This window comes from Sturnus vulgaris, chromosome Z (assembly GCF_052056855.1).
Source record: "Sturnus vulgaris isolate bStuVul1 chromosome Z, bStuVul1.hap1, whole genome shotgun sequence".
Taxonomy (NCBI): domain Eukaryota; kingdom Metazoa; phylum Chordata; class Aves; order Passeriformes; family Sturnidae; genus Sturnus; species Sturnus vulgaris.
In genome coordinates, this window is record NC_142283.1 from 45690442 (window position 1) to 45709866 (window position 19425).

General features: G+C 41.8%; 1 protein-coding gene across 5 annotated transcripts in view; it reads right to left on the bottom strand.

The window, feature by feature from the left end:
• Positions 1–19425, bottom strand: part of LOC106860821 (TLE family member 4, transcriptional corepressor) — a 97464-nt gene that overhangs the window by 24085 nt on the left and 53954 nt on the right. For 3 of the 5 annotated variants that reach the window (XM_088157406.1, XM_088157407.1, XM_014888866.2), the window contains 2 exons: positions 19218–19422; positions 18798–18814 (listed from right to left, as the gene is read on the bottom strand). In XM_088157406.1, coding sequence (XP_088013532.1) covers positions 18798–18814; positions 19218–19422 — 222 coding nt within the window. The remainder of the gene's footprint in view (positions 1–18797; positions 18815–19217; positions 19423–19425) is intronic. The other 2 variants (XM_088157409.1, XM_014888868.2) reach the window with 1 other exon arrangement.

The following is a 19425-nucleotide window of genomic DNA, read 5'->3' on the forward strand; positions in this document are numbered from 1 at the left end:
GTTTTTTAAATACCATACATGCTCAAGCTCTTTGTTTTGAGTAGTTTAGAAATGAGCTGGTAGAAACAGGGAACTAAAAAAAAGTCATGTTCTCTAATCTAGCATTAAGTATGTTAAAGAACACCAAGCATGTTTCCAAGCAATACCTATGGTGTGGATTTAGATCTGCAAAGACCTGATATTTCATCAAGATTCTAGGAAACCATTTTAAAATTTTATTTATAAAACAAAATGAAAGATGTTTATTTCCATGTGGGATGCCTCTAGAGAAGCTGGCAAGAACAAGTTTATTAAAATGACAAGTTCAAGGTACTTTTCTTGTTGACTGTAAATAATCTCCCTGTGAGCCAATTAAGAGTGTGGAGATCAAAGGCACAAGAAGCACTATAAAAGCTGGAATTACAGGGTTAAGGGAAAACCTCCACAGGCTCCTTCAATACATATAATTTCCTCTAGGCACCCATTGACTGGGTGCAACAGTGCAGACAAGCATTTTTTTACTTGCTTTGGAGTACAGCAAAAACCAACACCCACACTTTAAAGGACACCTAAATAGGCAGCTTGATCTTATGCACAGTCAGGAATGAATGTAGTTGTTAAGACTGATCCAGGTGAGGCAGCTTAAAGGGAGCTAGGATGAATGTACAGGATGACTTATAAAGTGGGTTTCTCTGCTGGGAAGTTATTAAATCTCAAAGTACAACAGTTTGTCCGTGCATTTCTTCTCCATAACAGCTTGCCAAGATCATTCCTTTTCAAGGTATACTAGTCAGAATAGCTAGCAAAGTGTTTCCTAATGCAAGGCTTGACTACAGTGATGATCTCTGCACACATCATCTTCAAATTTGAAGAGTGAGTGGGGTTTTACATTGAGTACACAGAGCACTGCCAGCATGTCTTTAGCCAGAACTTAAGAGGCTGAGCTGGAAGTCACACCACTGTTTACTAACCAACATCTGAGCTGCTGGAGTATCCTTTCACTGCTACCTTGCTTACTCTCGCTAATGAGCTAAATCTTGTTTTAAGATAGAAAACCTTGAATTTTAAAATGGGTTTTCATTGCTGTTTCCTGCTAACACGGGGACAGATTCTGAACCTGTTCAGTGTGTCCCCCTTTGTTTCACTGCCTTTCCTTGCCCCTTTTATATTACAGGGTTTGAGTGCAGGACAAGCTTTCATTATTTGTTGTGACAGATAAGACCACCAGAATGCTCACTGTGCATAGCCTTTAGCTCTGACAGTAAATGCAAATTGTCATTTAAAGACACCTAGAGCACCAGATGGAGCCCTTACAGTAAGAAAGTGTAAGAAACTCTTTTACAACAGACACAATTGTATTCAAAGCTCCAGTCCACAGATGGAAATCCTTCTTACCTGCCTGCATGCTCTCCCCAGTGGGCACTTTCACTACTGACAAAAATCACATTCCCACATCCATGTCTAGGGCTGCTCCCCTGCAGCAGCCTTGCAGGAAGAGTCCTCCAGCTGTGCAGCAGACCTTGCTGAGCACCTTGCTAACAGTCAGTGGAGCCCTGTGCCCAAAATCCTTCTCTGCGGCTGAACAATCTTGCTCCATGTACAGAAAGTGGCAGAGCCTTGCCTGTGTGGCCCTGGGCTGGAAGCAACACAATGAGGAACAGTTCAGGCACAGTGACGGGATGTCCAGAGTCACTGCTGCTCCATCCTAAGATGGGCTAACCCCGGGGCTATGGCACTGTGCTTTGTGGCATAGTGTATATATGCTGTGTGACAGCTGTGAGCAACAGAATCAAACACAAGCTCCCCCTGCCATCCCAACAGTGCTGTGGCTTCTGCTGATTCTGCTACATATCACAGAATCACAGAATATGCTGAGTTGGAAGGCACCCCAAGGATCATCAGGTCCAACTTCTGGCCCTGCACAGAACCATCCCCAAGGGTCACAATGCCTGAGAGCATTATCCAAACGCTTCTTGAGCTTTGTCAGGCTGGTCCTGTGACTTTCCTGGAAAATTGTTCTGGTGCCCAACCCACTGGGAGAAGAACCTCTTTCTAACAGCTGACATAAACCTTCTCTGTCACAACTTCAGGCCATTCCCTCAGGTCCTGTCAGTGGTTACCAGAGAGCAGAGATCAGTGCCTGTCCTTGCTCTTCCCCTCACAATGAAGTTGTAACTGCAGTGAGCTCTGTCCTCAGTCTCCTCCAGGCTGAAAAGATCAAGTGACTTCAGCCGCTCCTCACACAGCTTCCTCTCAAGGCCCTCCCCCATCCTCTCTGGCCTCCTTTAAATGCTCTCTTAAAAGTTTAATGTTTTTCTTATATTGTGACACCCAGACCAGCCCCCAGCACTGGAGGTGAGGCTGCCCCAGCTCAGAGCACAGCAGGACAATCCCCTCCCTTGCCTGGCTGTGATGCTGTGCCTGATGCCCCCCAGGACAGGGTTGGCCCTCCTGGCTCCAGGGCACTGCTGGCTCAGGTTCAACTTGCCATAGACCAGGAGCCCCAGGTGCCTTTCCTGGCACAGCTTTCCAGCATCCCATTCCCCAGTCTGTCCATACATCCAGGATTGCCCCATCCCAGAGGCAGAATCCAGCACTTTGTCCTGTTGAACTTCCCATGGTTGGTGATTGCCCAGACCCCGGATTTGTCAGGGTCTCTCTGCAGGGCCTCCCTCCCCTCGAGGGAGTCAACAGCTCCTCCCAGTTTTGTATCGTCTGCAGGCTTGCTCTGTATCCCTTCCAGTCCTGTGTCCAACAACCTGGTGTGGAAGGAGCCACAGAAACACAGAAGCAATGCAATCGAGACTGAAGGAAGGATGAAAATTCAACCAACACTTGTTTTCTGCAAAAACATGCAGAGATTAGACAGTCAAATGAAACTGGAAGTAGCTCAAAAGGACTGAGTGGTCAAACTAGAAGCATGCATGTACTTGCCAAGAATGGGACTCAAATCCACCGTGAGGTTTCAAAAGGAACAATTAGGTGCAGATGGATCACAAAGTAAGATTGATGCATCAGCTAAAAACTGAGAGTGGGGAGGTTGGAAAACCATTTCTATTTTGGAAATGTAGGTTTAGTAGTCTGCTCTTTTATCTGATCACATGAAGTCAATTAAGCCTCTTCATGCCTCAGTTCATTATCTATAAAAGCAGGATAATTTCAGAAGTCTAGAGAACGTTTCTTTCCCTTATAGGGTTGTTGTTAGGATTCATGGATTGAAGATTTGGAGGTACTCTGGTATCACCAAAATGGATCTATTACATATGCTCGACTGAAATTTATAAATGAGGAAGGAATAATCAGTATTCCTTGTATCAATAAAAACACAACTAGAAGATTAGAGCAATCCAATTACTGGAACAGAGTACCTATACTAACTCCAGGAAGTATACAAACCTAGAACTTTAGCCAATTTTTAGTTTGCATAAATCTGTATCAGGCAAACGTGAGAAACGTAAAAGAGGAAACATTTCTGCATTGTATGTAAAACTCATCAGCCAAACTATGAGAACGTAAAGCCACTACATCTGAGATGCAACTAAATACTCTGAATAAAGTTCCAGGAAGAAGATGCTACTGGTGGTTAACACTGTTGTTTTTTGAATTACCCATGGGTAACAGAATTAATCAGGAAATGTGCTATTTGCAAGTTTGTCTTTGAAATGATTTTTTCTCAAATTAATATTATGTATTCAAGATGTGTATAAAGCCAAGCCTGCAGCTGCCTAATAAACTCAAACCTGTACTTCAGAATGCGTAAGACCTTCTCAAAGACAGCCAGATGTCTGATGAACCTTCCTGATTTCTGCAGAAATGCAGAGCCAGTCTTTCCATCATCACTTCTTTTACTATAACCCACCAGGTACAGTGTCTTTTATTGCTTTTTGCTATGCAGTGCTTGCACTTAAAGCACTACGTAAGTATGAAAACCAAAAATTATCTGTGCTTATCTGATTAAAATCTAATATAAATGATATGCAAAATAGGTGCAGCCCACTAGTTCATGACAAGCCGCCAGTAAAGATTTCTGTGGCTGAAGGATGTGCACCCTGATTTAGGGCTTCATCTATCTGTTACTTCTCTCTTACTTTACTCTTTCCTATTACTGAATGTTCTTTCCCATATCCATTCTTATTCCTAACTGGCCACCTTAGAACTCCAGTTGCATACTATTAGACACCAGACAGTGCAAAAAAATGTTGTCCCACGATGCATAATCACTTTGTGACGAGTAAATCCAATTCAATCTCAGCCTATGTAGTACATCAGTTCTCTCCCTCCTTGCTTCACTCAAAACTACTGTTACTTCAATGCAAATTCATTCCAGAAGCACTTTCCTGCTTCCTGGTCTCAGGTCTCTGAAACAAAGTAAAACTTGTGGCCCTTCTTACAGATCTGCAGGCAAAGCAGATTACCCTAACGAGCTAACTCAGTGTAACTAAATACAGGGAAAAGTATATTTCACATGAAAACACAAAACTAGCCAAGACTGTCTAAAAGCAAGGCAACGCCACAGAACGTTCACAAGTTAGTTTTTTCTGAATTCTTACACATTTTAGGTGATCCAAATGCTATTCAAACATGATTATGGAATATATTTGTTTTAATTTGGCTTTAAGTCCCTGCATTTCAAAATGTACTCACTTTACCTTCAATCAAGGTCGAAATTCGCTATCATAATACCTTTAGCTCCCTTTAGAATTGTTATGTGTATTTTTCAAAGAGAAAAGAACTGCGGATTCATCATGTACAAAGTGATATGCATAGTAACACCACTCCTAGTAAGTTTGCTAGAAATAGCTTGTTATTTCTATCTTTTGTTTTGGTACTTGTATGACTAATAACAAATTCAGGCCTGATCTCGCAGTATTTAACATCTGGGCAAAACACTTATTGCTGATGTCAACAGGGCTATGGTTTGATACAACAAACATCCTGCATGTTAAAAGAAACTTAACAGTGACAGCAGTAAAAGGCAATTTCTTCCTGATCTCTTCTTTGCTTCCCTTCTTTTCTTATTGTGATGAGAGCAGGAACAATATGGCAATCATAACGAAGGGGAATAATGAAAACACTCACAGATGATTGCTCAAAATGGGTCCATAAATTCCACAATTACCTGGCTACTATGGTGTTTGATTTTAGGACAACTTGGAAGATCCATGAAGACAGGTGACAAAAAATACCTGCATATCACAACTTTGGTACCCCAGAACCCTACAGCTACCTCAGATACCAGCAGGTGCAGATGTTACAGCAGAGGCAAGGAATACTTCTGCATGCCCTCACACAGCAACACTGAACAGCACCTTCTTCGTTCACTGCAGTGGTGTCTTCACCCCTGCAAACTTTATTTGCCACTTCCCAGCTGATCTGCACAACACTCTGAAGTCAATTGCTACAAGAAAACTACAGTCAGAATAACAAACACAAAGCATCTCTCCTGCCAAGTGGCAAGACCTTCCAGATCATACACTAACTTTCTCCACAACTAGCCAGCAAAATCGTATTTGACAACACATTAGATGCATTAAGAGCCCCAAGCAAACAATACTCAGGCACAAAACTCAAGTGCCAGAGATGGCTAGAGTAAACTTGCAACTCCTCCAGGGCCAAAACTACTTTTTCTGCAAAGATATCCTAATGGGATGCTATTCTTCTGCATCTATTCTCTGCCATCCCTCAAGAAAGACTTGAAAAGAAGGACAGATAGAAAACCATGAGTCAGACAAAGGTAAAAAGTTTAGTCTCTGGGACACAGAAACCACAAGGACAGGTATTTCAGATACGTTTTTTTAAATGTTTTCTTTCTGTCTCCTTCTCTTCCTGAAAGACTAAATGTAAAATGAAATCGTCTTACAGAAGGACAGCTGCTTCCCCCCCGTGCTCAATCATTCCAGTCACACTATGTTGTCCAGTAACCTGCATTGATAATTCCTCATGAATAAAATGCCAACATTATCATCCACAGCTATGTTGTTGACATGCGTTTGCTATTTCACTAAAAATACCATTAATTTTCTGGCTTCACAACAGCTGAGCTACTCCCCATTTGAATATATAAAAGAGTATTTTGTTTAAACCAAATTAAAAGCGTTCCAGTAAATGACTTCAATTTTGCTGGCTATACTACTTAGTGTATACCGTTCTATTTAAGCCTCTCTTTTCTCATCTCTAGTCCTTCTACACCCCCGTCCTTCTCTCTCTTTTTTTTTCTCCCCTTTCCTTTATATACTTAATCCCTTCATTTCAGGAACTGGATTTGCCCAGCAAGACATCCACAGTCAGAGAGAGCTTCAAAAACATAGTGCCAAGGAGTTAAGGCAATGGTAAAATTGCCTCTGCTCTGTTTTTATTCACCTGTTTGCCAAAACATATTTAGCAGTAGGGAAAGCAAGGGAAAGGGGAGGGAAAAGCACATAAATGCTGAATACACCTTCCTTTACCCATCCAGACAAGTGCCGACATTCCCCATTTAAGCTGGAATGAAAACCACCATTTCTGCCAAGCCCTCCTGGCATCTCACCACTTTATTTGTTCCCATTTGTATCTAATGCTTTTGTCAACAGTTCAACAAAAGTCAAAGCAAACAACCCACTACAAACACTGAGGGTAACAGCAACAAGCAGGAATCCTTCACAATTATCCAGCCCAGCTGCTCAGTGCCTGTCCAGACTGCTTTCATTTACAACAGTGTCAACAAAAGGCTGAAACCCAATAACTAGGTGGGTCAATACTACCACTGTAAAGCCTCCAGAGAAGAAAATGCTGTTCTGCTGCTTAACTGCTTCAGCAAACATGCAGAATAATTCAGTTAGATAGACAAGTGCTTGCCTAATCATTTGTTGTGTGAATTATTCAAGGCTTTCCCTTCAAATTGCTAAATGATGGCTCAAATATTTCCAAGGAACCACCAGATGTCCTATAGGAGAAAAGGGAACATAAGGCACACTCTGATGTAAGAGAGGGCAATGGTAACTTGTGATCTTGAAAAGGATTAATTTTAGAGGATTAATGCCTCCTTACACCTTGCTTCTGGTACAAAGAACACACAGCTTTTAACATACAAGTGTTAGGCACGCATAAATTTAGTAGCTGCTTGATCTCTATACAGAATAATTAGGGTTGCATACAATTTTTCTTCCTTTTTTTTAAATGCGAATTGTGAAAGAGTTCTCTCGAGAGAATATGTAAAGTGTAGGTAAAAATAAGCACGGTGGTTAAGACAGGTGGATGCAGAGAGGAAACATGCATTTATTCCCACATACCTCTCTTCCTCCACTGCCCCCCATGTTCATTTGACACAAGCCAAATGTTCACTCATCCTCCTCCACAGGTTTCACATAGGTTCATGTTTACAGTTTCAAAGAGCAGGACAAAGTAGTCTTACTGCATAGAACCCAGTGCTAAGCATTACGTGTTTTACTTGAATTGCCATTTTAGTATGGGAAACAGCCACCTCCAGATGTCTGCTTCCCTGATTTTGTTGGCTTTTGTCACAATAGCTCCATTATGTTATTATTTTTAAACTTCTAGCAAACTTTAAGAAAATAGACAAATTAGGTAACAAATGGTGCTTGTTTTGATTTAATCTCATTACTGGCAATGAGAACAAGCCTGGTTATGAACAAATGTTTTTCCTAGGACCAGTTTACATATACATCATAGTGCAGTGTTGGACGGGTATGCATCTTGAGCCAGAATACAATATCAAATACACTTATGAATATTTTATTTTTGACATCTACAGTAACAGTTGCGCACGCTGAGTAACTAGTATTCCAGAGAGGATTCCTGGCAGTTTTAAGATTTAGAAAAAGAGTAAGAGAAATTCTCTCTGTATGTCAAATTAAAGAACATATTTTTGTTTTTATAATTAGAATCTGCAACATATTTTGTTTGCAAAACATGCGGCTTTGCAGTGATTGCACTGTAGCAGTCTGGTGTTGTGTGCTGTCAACATGAGAGACTTCTTCTATCAAATAAAGTTTTCTTCCTCTCTGTCCAAAACAATCATGAAACATTTGTCTGCTAAATAGCAGCAGCTCCATCGTGCTGTGATCACCACAGCTGTTTGTATCCACTGCAGCCCTACACTACTTGGTGGGAAACTTCTGTTAGATTTACTCTTAAAAATGAGGTTATTGGTATTTGCAACACCAAGTTTGTTTATTAGTATTAGCAGGACTGTTACAGTCATTAGCAGGATTTGTAAAATTGCTTAAGGTCTACAGAGAGCAAAGACACAACAGAGAGGTACTGTACAACAGAAAACACTTGAGCAGATTAAATGGGAAAAATCTCTGATATACTAGAAAGAGTCGGATGCTAGATACTCTAGAAATAATAGGGAAGAGGGATAACATGACAATTTTTGATAGCATCTCATCTTCCTCATCCAGCAGAACAGGAAGAAGCGTTGGAAAATGGCACCCCCCAGCCTTTGCCATGGCTGAAGGTAACGCTGTTACCCAGAAAACCTTCATAAAGCACACCAGAGTCCTACAGGTCTGGTAAATAACTTTACTGCTTTCAAACACCTGCAGTGTGATACAAAGCTTTTAGGCTACCTAGATGGTGAGCACACACTGCTTTTTCTAAGGGCAACAAACTGATCCTGGACAAGATGCCTTTATGTTTAAGGTAGGGTGCCTTGGCTACTCTCATGTCAATTATGCATACTGACATGGCACTCAGAAAAATACTATACTGCAAAAAAAGGTTTCTCCAACCCCACAAGTTTCACTGTAATTGATTTTAAAGAGTTTATTTTTAAATTATCCAGACACTGAATTCTTCTCATAAACTGCAGAATGGGACAGCAAGGCTCATTACAAAATAGTAGTTGGAGGCCATGGCAGAAAACTTTTATCAAAGCAGGGAAGAAAAGCAAAACATTAATTTCCTCCAGGACTAAAACAAATTGCAGTTTGATATTTTTAAAAGAAATGGAGAGTTGAAACAGAAGTACAGCATCAACAGATATGGTTTCAACAAATATATAAACACACAAACTACAAGCCAGATACAATGATTTTCTAATGCCTGGTACTGGAAGATCACATGGCAAAGCCCTATCTTATTTAGGCCAGCACTGGTTTTTCAACTCAATGCAACTAGCAATTTCTATACAGTCTGTCCACTTTGTTAATAAAATAAAAATACCAAAAGACTCAGAAATACACTGCTGTAGCTGAAGAGTTTTATGTTGTCTGTAGCCTGTGCCAAACACAAACCACACACAACTGCAGAAAACCCTTCTGGGGGTCGCTGCAATTGGGAAACACCTCTCCTGGCCTTTTTTCCATATTTCTGCACTGCACCTCTGCAGAACATGCCAGTTTGACAAAGCAGGACCCAGCCAGCAAAACCAGTGTTATTGCTTATTTTGATTTGTCAAGATTAATATAGCAAAGAAAATACTGTATGCCCTCTTTCAAACAATATAGTGGCTTGAAATTTGCCAGCTTCTCTGTATGGATAAGCTATGATAGACAGCTCACCTAGCTAATGGAAAAAGGAACAACCCACGTTGAATCTTTTCCTTCTCCCATCCCCCCGCCCCACTTACTCATAAGCATGCATTAAGAACACTCCCACAGCTGCATTCATTGCCTCTTGAGTGGCAGAAAAACAGAGGTGCAGCTGTGCCTGCTAATATTCGTATGCAAACAAGTAGCACTGGACTGCCTGCTATACTTCACTTAAAAGCTCCTCAGTACTTTGATAAGTTTGCAGATCAAAAAGAAGTGATACAGAGTAATCTGCTGTCCTTTTAATGCAATTAGCAGATTAAAGTGGCATTTCACTTCCAATACTTCATTAAAACATTGATTGCATCCAGCAACTGCTGATGATACAACATTCACAGTGTTCCCCCTACAGTCCTTCCTGAGACTTGGTGGAGAGCAGGGGCAAGCCCTGAGCTGGCAGCCAGAGCCAGCACCAAGCACAGCTTCTGGAGCCAGACATGAAACCTGCACCCTGGTGCACCCCAGCAGGGGTGAGGGTGGCAAGGGGAGGCAAGGGAAGAGAACGCCCAGAGCCTTCCAGGGAACTGACCCAGAAGTGAACGACTCCTGAGCGAGTGGTCTCCGTGATTCCTTCAGGAGGCAATGGAAAATACCATCCTCAGTATTTGTATCTCTTAAGCATGGTTGTGGCTGGGCCTCTTGCTGGGTTAGCTGTCACATTGCTGACTTTTTCTACATTTTACGATTTGCATGAGACTTTCTACCCCTCAAGTTCTGCTTCTTCTACAGTCTTGTGAGAGTGAAGCACACGAGTGGAGAAGTCCAGTAAAAATGCCACGTGGACACAAGAGCTCATTTCAATTTTGTCATGTAAGACTAACAAGCCAAGTTTTACATCAGCTTAGGAAAATATTTTTAAAATTTATTTCTTCCCCCCATGTACCCAAAACCAAGTTAACAGCATCTCAGCAAAAGTGACATCAAGCTGAATTCCTTCAATTCCTTCATTGTGGGAAGCACTGCTGGGGAAGGACCTGGCTTCACCCCCTCTGCCAGAAGCTTGGGGCATCCCTGGGGTACCCTCCAGCTCTGGCCCTGTTGCTACCATCCAGCAGAGCTCCACTGGTGCCAAGGAAGGAACAAACTAAAAAAGATTAATTCGCAGATGTTCATGCATTTCACACACAGGGTGCCCTGTGGTCCGTTGCCAGGGCAACAGGAGACCACCAGCGCGCGCTTTATTGGCTTTATGAAGTGCGTCTCGGGGGCTATAGTCCGAGAAATGCTGCATGATAATCTTCAGGCTTTTCAGAAGCCTTGTTTTGTGTTTATCCACATTTAACCCTCTGAGTGTTATTAAGAGCACCACTATGTCTGGCGTGACAAGGAACGCAGAGAGAGGATGTGAGGAAACAAACACAACGTCTGTGTTTCCAGCCTAGAAACCCTGGAAAGCATGTCCTCAGCACCTGCTCCCATCTGCCCCGCACGGAACTTTTCACCCACAGCCTGCAGGTAAGCTGGCAGGTAAGCTGTTGTAGGGCAGACCTCAGTACAACCATGTCTGGGGACAAAACTGACATCAGAAAGTGCAAATGCAATCAAAGTGTCACACTAACAGGTAAGTGATGGCTAGCATGTTTTCTCACTAACTTCAAAAGAAGATTAAAAAGAATCAAGAGCATTCCACCAATTTTCTAGACGCATGATGTGAAAAACCACACTTTTATTTGGAACATCATACATGACACCGGCAAACCACCCATGCCAAAACCCCTACCAAAATTTACGAATTCACTAGAGAACTTTCCTTCCTCTTCTCACTCCAGGCCAGTGTCAGGCGTCTCCCCTAGCTGTCCTCTCACCAGCCAAGGCAGGGCTGCAGACGGGGGGGCAGGAGGGAACAGGGGTTAAAATCACAAATGACACAACATCCCAAGCAGCAACAGCCGCCACTGACATCAAGCGCTAATCCAGCAGGAGAAGAGAGGCAGAAAGCAAGGGTGGCAGAAGGGATCAGTAGAAGAAACCGCTCGCATTCAGACTTGCAGGAGAAAGAGCATGCAGAGACAATCATTTCCTGGGAAAAGCTAAAGCCTAACGAGAATTTACTCTGCCTCCTTTATTCAGACAACCAACCCCTTTGTGGCAGGGGCTTCCTGACTGACAGGAACCCAGGGCTCTTTAATAGGATTTCCATATTATTTCCAACACCTGCCTATAAGTTATTTGTTTACATTGAAGAAGGCGAGATTCTCAAATCAGGCATCTGCTTCTGGTTCAGGCATATTTTAGGAAACCTTGTAGAAAGAAGCTTTGTTGCTATGGAGACATTTTTATTTTCTTCCCTTAGTTGGATGAAAAACATTAGCATTTCCAATTTTTTGTTCTTCAAAAGGCCAAATGTCGCTTAAGAAAAGACAAAACTTTTCAAATTGCTATGCAGAATAGGCTAATCGAGCTTTAGATATTTAATTAATTATTCAACTCAATTAGAGCTGTACCAAGGAGAGGTAGGAAACAGTGCAACTTTCCTGCAAACTTCTCTCAATGGCCAATTCCTGCTGGTTGGTCTAATTGCCTCTTCCCTCAAAGCACAGCTAAAACTTTGTAATTTCATGTTTTTTGTAATTCATGCAATTCAATGTTGCACTCAACAATCCTGCATAACAACTTCCATATCAGTCAGACTACCCATTCCGCTAAGCTTATTCTAAAATCATCTTGGACTAGAAACGTGCTCCCTTCCCAGTACCAGATAAAAGACAAGAGCAATATAAATACAAATATAATATTAGCATTCACGGACTTCACCCATATCACAGAAACTTCCAATGCATGTCATACATGTCACTGAATCCAGAAGGTGCACTCCTTTCCTCCCTTTAGCAGATAATCTGCCTGCCCAATGAATCCATTGATTCATGTAAAAATAAGGGACGTTTCAAGTAACTTTGGACCTAAGGGTCCAAAAAAAAAGACAAAATCAAAATGTTATGTGAAAAAAAAAAAAAAAAAAAAAAAGGAAAAAATCACAGTGTCAACAGAAATCTGCAAGTCAAAAACCTAGTTTGGGTCACACTTTTGACAAAAATTGATAGGTGGTGTTTATTTTCTCCCATTACATTGACAAGCATCTATGTAACTTGACCTGCAAATGTATTCTTCATTCCAACTCATCCACCATGAGTAAACTAGTGTAAGACATGAATTTCAGCATCTAAAGAATTATTTTAATTGCATGCTTACAATGAGGAGAACTCGAAGAGATAGAATAAACAAATTAATTTCCTCCCTTTACTTCTTTCCCCCCAGCTATTATATTGTCAAAGCCTTCGCACTGGAGACCTTTCCACCCACCTCCTCATTCCAGCAAACTTCCTCTTCCTACTCTATGATGTGAAATCATAATCCTGTGTTATCAACATCACAGTCTGTTGCCATGGAAATAATTAGACATGACTGCTCAGGTTAGAAATTACAGCCCATGTATGTATTTGCCTTCTGGGTGAAGAGAGCATCTGGAGAAAGAATATTTGAGTTACCCTAAATCACCAAGTGGCAATATAAAAGTTTGACAGTGGGATGCACTATGGGAATTTGACCAAATGTGGGCACATCACTGGGTAAGAATCAACCTGTGGAAACGTGCAAAAAGATGTAAGATAAGAGGATAGTGTGCCATTAACAGACAGAAGTGAGTACAAAGCTATTGGGTAAAAGAGGTGAAGGCATCAAAGCTGGCAGAAGCAGCTAATTCTTTGATACCAGAGCATATGCTGTTATTTTCATATGAGCATGAGTACTCTACACTAAATTAAACTTCCCAGATGACCTCCTGAAAAAGACTACCACATGAATGAAAGAAATTTAAAATTCAATTGGGGTGTGGGGGAGAAGAGAAGAAAAAAACACAGTAGGGAGATATACACTGAGGTTTAGTTTCATGTTCCAGAAGTCTTTTAAAAACCCCAGGGCTTGAATGACATACTACAAGTTTAGCCATGAAAAGGTTATTAAGAAAAAAATGCAGTGCCAAAAAATCAGCTCCATAAGATAGACTGAGACAACAAACAGGACCTTGCTAATTAATATTTGTTCTGCTTCAGCAGACAGTTACTGGACGAGACTGCAACAAACAAGCATGTCTCACCCAATCACATCATTAATCCACTCACGTTCACCACCTGAGGACCAGCTATGCCCCACAGATATTTATTCATCTGTTCCACAAACAAACAATTACAACACATTTTCTGGAATTAGGGCACCTGTTACATTCAGCACAGCTTACACACCCAGAGGTAGATATCAATTAATACTGAAAAAATTACTGTATCAGAAGCCAACAGAAGTTACTCATTATTTTTCGGTAATGCTACCCCCGAAACACCCACAAACATCAAAACCACAACTCTTGCAGAGCAGTATAGTTCAAATCTGCTTTGTTTAAAACTACCGCTTCGACCTAACAGAAAGCAAAATACAGGCAATGCTTTATTCCTGAACAGCAACAGGTACAAACAGAATCCACGACACGAGTCTGAAATGTCTGGATTTTAACAAGCCTGTGAAGTGCTTTTCAGCTGAATGGTGATTAACTGGTCAAATAACAAAATTATCAGGAAATAAATCCTACACATTTCTTTAAGTCTGTAACCACTTTTTGTTTTTTGGCTTGTTTAATACACTGAATGCAGACACATTTGGTAGGACACTCATGCCTCTAGAGGAAGTCCCATTTAGAAGAAACCTGACAATTAGGACAAAGTCCACAGAATACATAACAGCAGTTTATGTGGTGTTCCTCTATCAGCAGAAGAACAAAGTCAGCAACACAATTATGTTTTACAAAATTTACAAATTACATTTGGTAATATCCAGAAGTCTTATATTATATATTGGGACATTTTTATTTTAAAGTACCTTGTACTTTCCAGAAGTGCATTCACACAACTCCTACAAGCATGCAGTTACTCACTGGATTCAGAAGTAAACAGCCTACTCTTACTTACAACTAAATGAAAAGAGGTCTAAACACTTAATAGTGGCTAACAGCTTGAGAAGCACTGGAGCACCTGCTACCACAAATATAAATGGAACATGGGAATCATATCCATCCACTTTTCCTGTATTGCCCACATGTGTAATTATTAGCTTTCACAAAGATTAAGGCAAAAGTAATTTTATTTCTAAATTCACCTCAATTTTCCCTGACAGACTTTTCCCAATTCACCTGCATGTTGGCCAGAAATCCACCCCAAAGCTGTATTTGATGCATTATTTCAGATTTTTTCTTCTAAAATTCTTTTCTTCCCCCTAGAGGAATCTCAAACTAGCTGTTTTACTCCTGTCACAAGACTGCAATTTTCAATTATTGGCACTTGTTGCTGCTGAAACAGATAAAAATGAAAAAAGGTTTCATCACCTAGTCAAGTCCTGCTATAGGCGTAGTCTCTGCCCCAAACGATTTAAAAATCAGATGAAGAAAAAAAACCAAAAAAACCCCTGAAATATGGCCCAAAGAAACAAACCAACCAACCTCAAAAGGAAAGCAAAGCATAACAAGCATATAAAGAACAAGAGACCTTTAGAAGTGATTAAAAAGCTACACATGTTGGATCCCACGCGTGAATTCACATGTTTCAGAAAACTCTGAGGTTCCTGAACAATCTGCTCTGTGACATCCAGGCTACCTCTGGCAGGCCCACAACCCAGCCAGCATCTGGGAGCTCCCTCACTACATTTGCTGCACTGAGAGTTACAGGAAGAAGAGTGCCAGCACCCCACTACTTTCTGTCAGGCAGAGCCTTTTTACACAGTATGTTTCCATAGCTTCTCCAAAGGGAATGAATTAGAAAAGGAACTTTGTTAGGCACCAGAGAAACTTTGCCACATTTGTCCCAGAGATGATACCAGGACTGGAAAAAAAGACATGCCTCCTGCACCACGAGTTCTCACAGGAGGTGGAAAAACGCGAGTGCAGTTAGCAAAGAAGAATCCACTTAAAATAATAATCCTTCTTGTTTCTTTTCCCTCTTTTACAAGAAGGAAGTTTTATGTCTTTGAAAAGAAGACGCACCAAGTCCTCTGTGGAAAGCTGTTCGGTTAACTGCAGAGTTGTTTGTCTTTCTGTCTAAACACATTATATTCCCCAGAGCCCTTAAGCCAGGGCTGCACTTTGAGCACAGCCCTGGCGCATGCCAGCCTTCCCTCCCTTTTGTCCGCTCCACAGCCTTGCCACTGCACAAAGAGCACTCCCATGACCCAGTTTACTGCCTTTAGAATTTTCCCACACTTCAAACTTTGCAAAGAATTTGGAGGACTGGATACAAGAAGAAATCAAAGAGCTCCCAAAGCTGCCCTTCTCCACAGAGCTTGCTGTGTCAATGCTGATCTATTATTTAGGAACGTCTCCTGGACAATCTCATGTTACCTGAAGGTGACTACTCAGTTTCATCAGTGAATTACTCACTCCAGGGAGGTGCTGGGGAGGATCAGGCTTAACATGCCACATTTGGTAGAGTGAAGCAAACTGCCTTCTCCCTGGCCTGAACTAAGAGGACAGTCAGGACCAGTACATCGAGAGACAGCAAGTTTCAGTAAGAAAACTGCCCAGCAAATTCAAAGCGCTGCAAGTTGTGACAAGAAATGGGTCATTTCAGCCAAATTCCTTTCTTTGTAGAAATGGCTACTGTACCTTTGTTATCTAAATTGCACACTAAAGCGTAAATTTACACTTCATGAGCTATTTTAAAATCCACCCTGCTTAATAATCTGTATCAGCAAGAAAACACTTTAAAGTGTCTCTCACAATTAAACCCAGGCACAACCTTATATAAATCAAAATTTTGCTACCATATCAAAACGTTACACTGGGGCTGTATAACATTGCCCATATCCTCATTACATGCTACACTAATTACTACCAGCAGATTCAGAATTTTCTGCACATTAGAGGCTTTTAGAGGAGCTATAAAAAATTTCAGGCATCATTAATTTAAATTTGTATTGAAATTTCCTTTTGACAGATGGCCAAAAATTACTTACTATTTAGAGTACCAGAGCCTGCCTGTTTGCACATTGGAAGAGGAAAGGGAAAAATTAAAAGGAAGAAGGAAATTTATGTCACATTCATTACCTGTTCAATGTTAAGGAGCATTATCCTGCATGAATAAATTATTTCATACAAGCACACAGACTCCAGCTGGTTCTGGCTGACAAAAACTGTCCCAAGTCACACAGCAGACAATCATAAAAAGCCTCTCTTAACCGGGAACCACTTAAGGGAGGAGGGATCGATTGAACAAGCGACTAACTGCTACTCTGGGCATCACTGAAAACATTTAAGGAAATTAGCAAACTATTTCACCTTGCAAGGCTGGCAGTAAGCCCCATAATGCTGACACACGAGCCAATTCACAACCTGAGCACCGTGCAAGACAAACATCTACTTATCATTTCAAAGTGAACTGCACAAAGTAGATGCCCTTCTTTCCTTCTGGAAGCTCTATGAGTAACAGCACTTTTGAATCAATCCCAGACAAAAACAGGCTTTTCAGGACAAACGCTCCGCTCCCCCTAACATCCATGCCAGCATAAACACCCCAACACCTCACAAATGTTACAAAAACATGACTAGGATATATCGTTTAGAAACAGTGAATGGCGTGTATTAGCAGTTCTCCTCAGTCACTTTCTTGAATGAAATCACTAAGTATCCAACTGTATAGGTAAGTAGCCTCACTCAAGAAACCATGTGGGTTTGTGCTCTCACAGTTAGGTATCTGCCCCACTTGCATTTGTTAGCTTGAGGGCAGGAAAAAGGAAAATGGACTACACTTATCTGCTCACAGTGAAGAGCGGGTGTTCTAGGAAAATCATCATTAATGTGTGCTCCCACCTGGTCGCATGGAGCAGCAATGGCAGCTCCAGCCCCCACGACAAAGAGGCTGAAGTGAAATCCAACACGCTGTTGTCTTATGTCAGCAGATAGACAGCTTCAGTGCCTCTGCTGCTCACGCTGAAAACTGACAGTTCCTGTCAGCTCCTGGTTGTTATGCAGAGCCACGTGTGTAACAGCAAAACTGACAACTATTGGCTCAGCTGCGCTTGGCTGGGACATGTCAGGAGTGCCAGTGGCAGAAGAGGTGTGCTGGGATAGGCTGTGGGACACATCCCCACCTGTAGTGCCAAAGAACCAAGGTGTCAGCCCTGGTGTCAGCCCTTGATGGACAGGTCTCTGGTGAGGACAAAGCCTGTGCCCAGAACCATGCTTCTCCCAACACCATCAAGGGCACACTGGTAATATCCACTTGACAAGATCCTGCTAATCTTGTGTAATGCACGCTAGACTCACGCCATGAACATCTCCTTCTTCACCTGCCCAACCCCTAGAATATATTATATATTCCTAAAAAAAAAAGGACTAGAAACTTGACAAACTGTTTCTAAGGGCTCAGTAAGGCTGGTCTTGCCATTTCTAAGAGAAGTGTATTTTTTTTTTCCACACTCAGCAGCACCTAATAAGGCTTGATCTTGTGCTTCTGAAAACTGTGCAAACTAGGAGAGCAGACCCATCAAGGAAGAGGACAGGGCTGATGTGCAGATGGACACATCTCCATCTGCAGCATTAAAACCTCAGGAGCCCCTGAGACACTCTGGTGGCTATCAGTATGGAAAAGCATCATATGAAACTGAATCATACTTGTATCTATTACTGAACGCTCAAAATTGTACGAGTTGCAAGTATGTCATTGTATCTACTAATGAACACCACCTTACACAGGATTCGGGTAGGCTGCAGAGTCACTCAGAACCTGAAAATTAATTTTTGGATAAGGAAGGTAGAATACTCAGTTCAAGCTTCAGTGTCACATTTAACAGGGTAGAGGGAAGGGCAGCTCACTCTTCTCCAACTACAGGACAGAAGGCAGCACCCCACATCTTCCCCTGTGAGCAACAGAGCTCTCCTTCCTCAACTGCATTATAAGGAAATATCAGAATTACAATTTACAGCTTCCAAATTACTTAAGACTACTGGCTTATTCTTCCTGTCTCAAAAGCTCGGACATTGGCGCTGGGCAGACCTTTCCTTCCATCCAAGAACAGCCTCAGTGCTGGTCCAGTAAACTCACTGGTCAGCATGCTGCTTGCAATCCTAGCTGCCACACTACCAGCCATTGCCTAAATGTGACACACAGACTATGCAGGGTGCTGCCAATCAACACAAGCATCACAACCATTTTGTGACTTTTTCCACCACTCTGTGCCACACTTCGGAAAAATGCAGCATTCATGCTGCTTTATCAAGTTACCCTTTACACCTACAAAATGGAATCCTACCTTGATGGAGTCTCTGTCTGCATGGAGAGCAGCCCCCGTGCGTAAGCGGGGGGAGATACGGTGGCAGGGGATGGGCATGTGGGGGAAGAGAGAAAGAGAAAAGTACTAGTTAGTTTACATAAAATTATACATTTATCATACTCCGAAGAAAGAATCCTGATGTGTGTTAAATAATAAATTGCACAGATGTTAACTTTTCTGTACAGTTAATTATTAATGCTGTACAGCCAGATTTATAAAACTGGATTTCTAGCACTTGAACACAATTTCTGGCTACTGCTAGATAATAAACACTAAAGTAATTAACTAGGAGCTCTTCTGAAAACTCCTCCCCCCTCCTTCCCCTTTGCTTACTTTAAACAGAAGAACTTAAAATATAAGGAGGGAAATGAAGCCACACACTCCTCCAGCAGCGCCTACCTCTTTGGTGATCATTATCATGGTGCTTCTTCTCATCTTTAATTGGGAGGTGGGATTGGCCCCCCAGTGCACTGGAGAGTGCCAGGAGACCAGCACTGCTGCCAATGGGTGGGATGGCTGGAGGCTGCAAGCCCGAGGGGTGTGGAGTGAGCGGCACGGGAAGACCATGTCCATGTGACAAGTGCTGGGCCTGGAGTTGTTGCTGCTG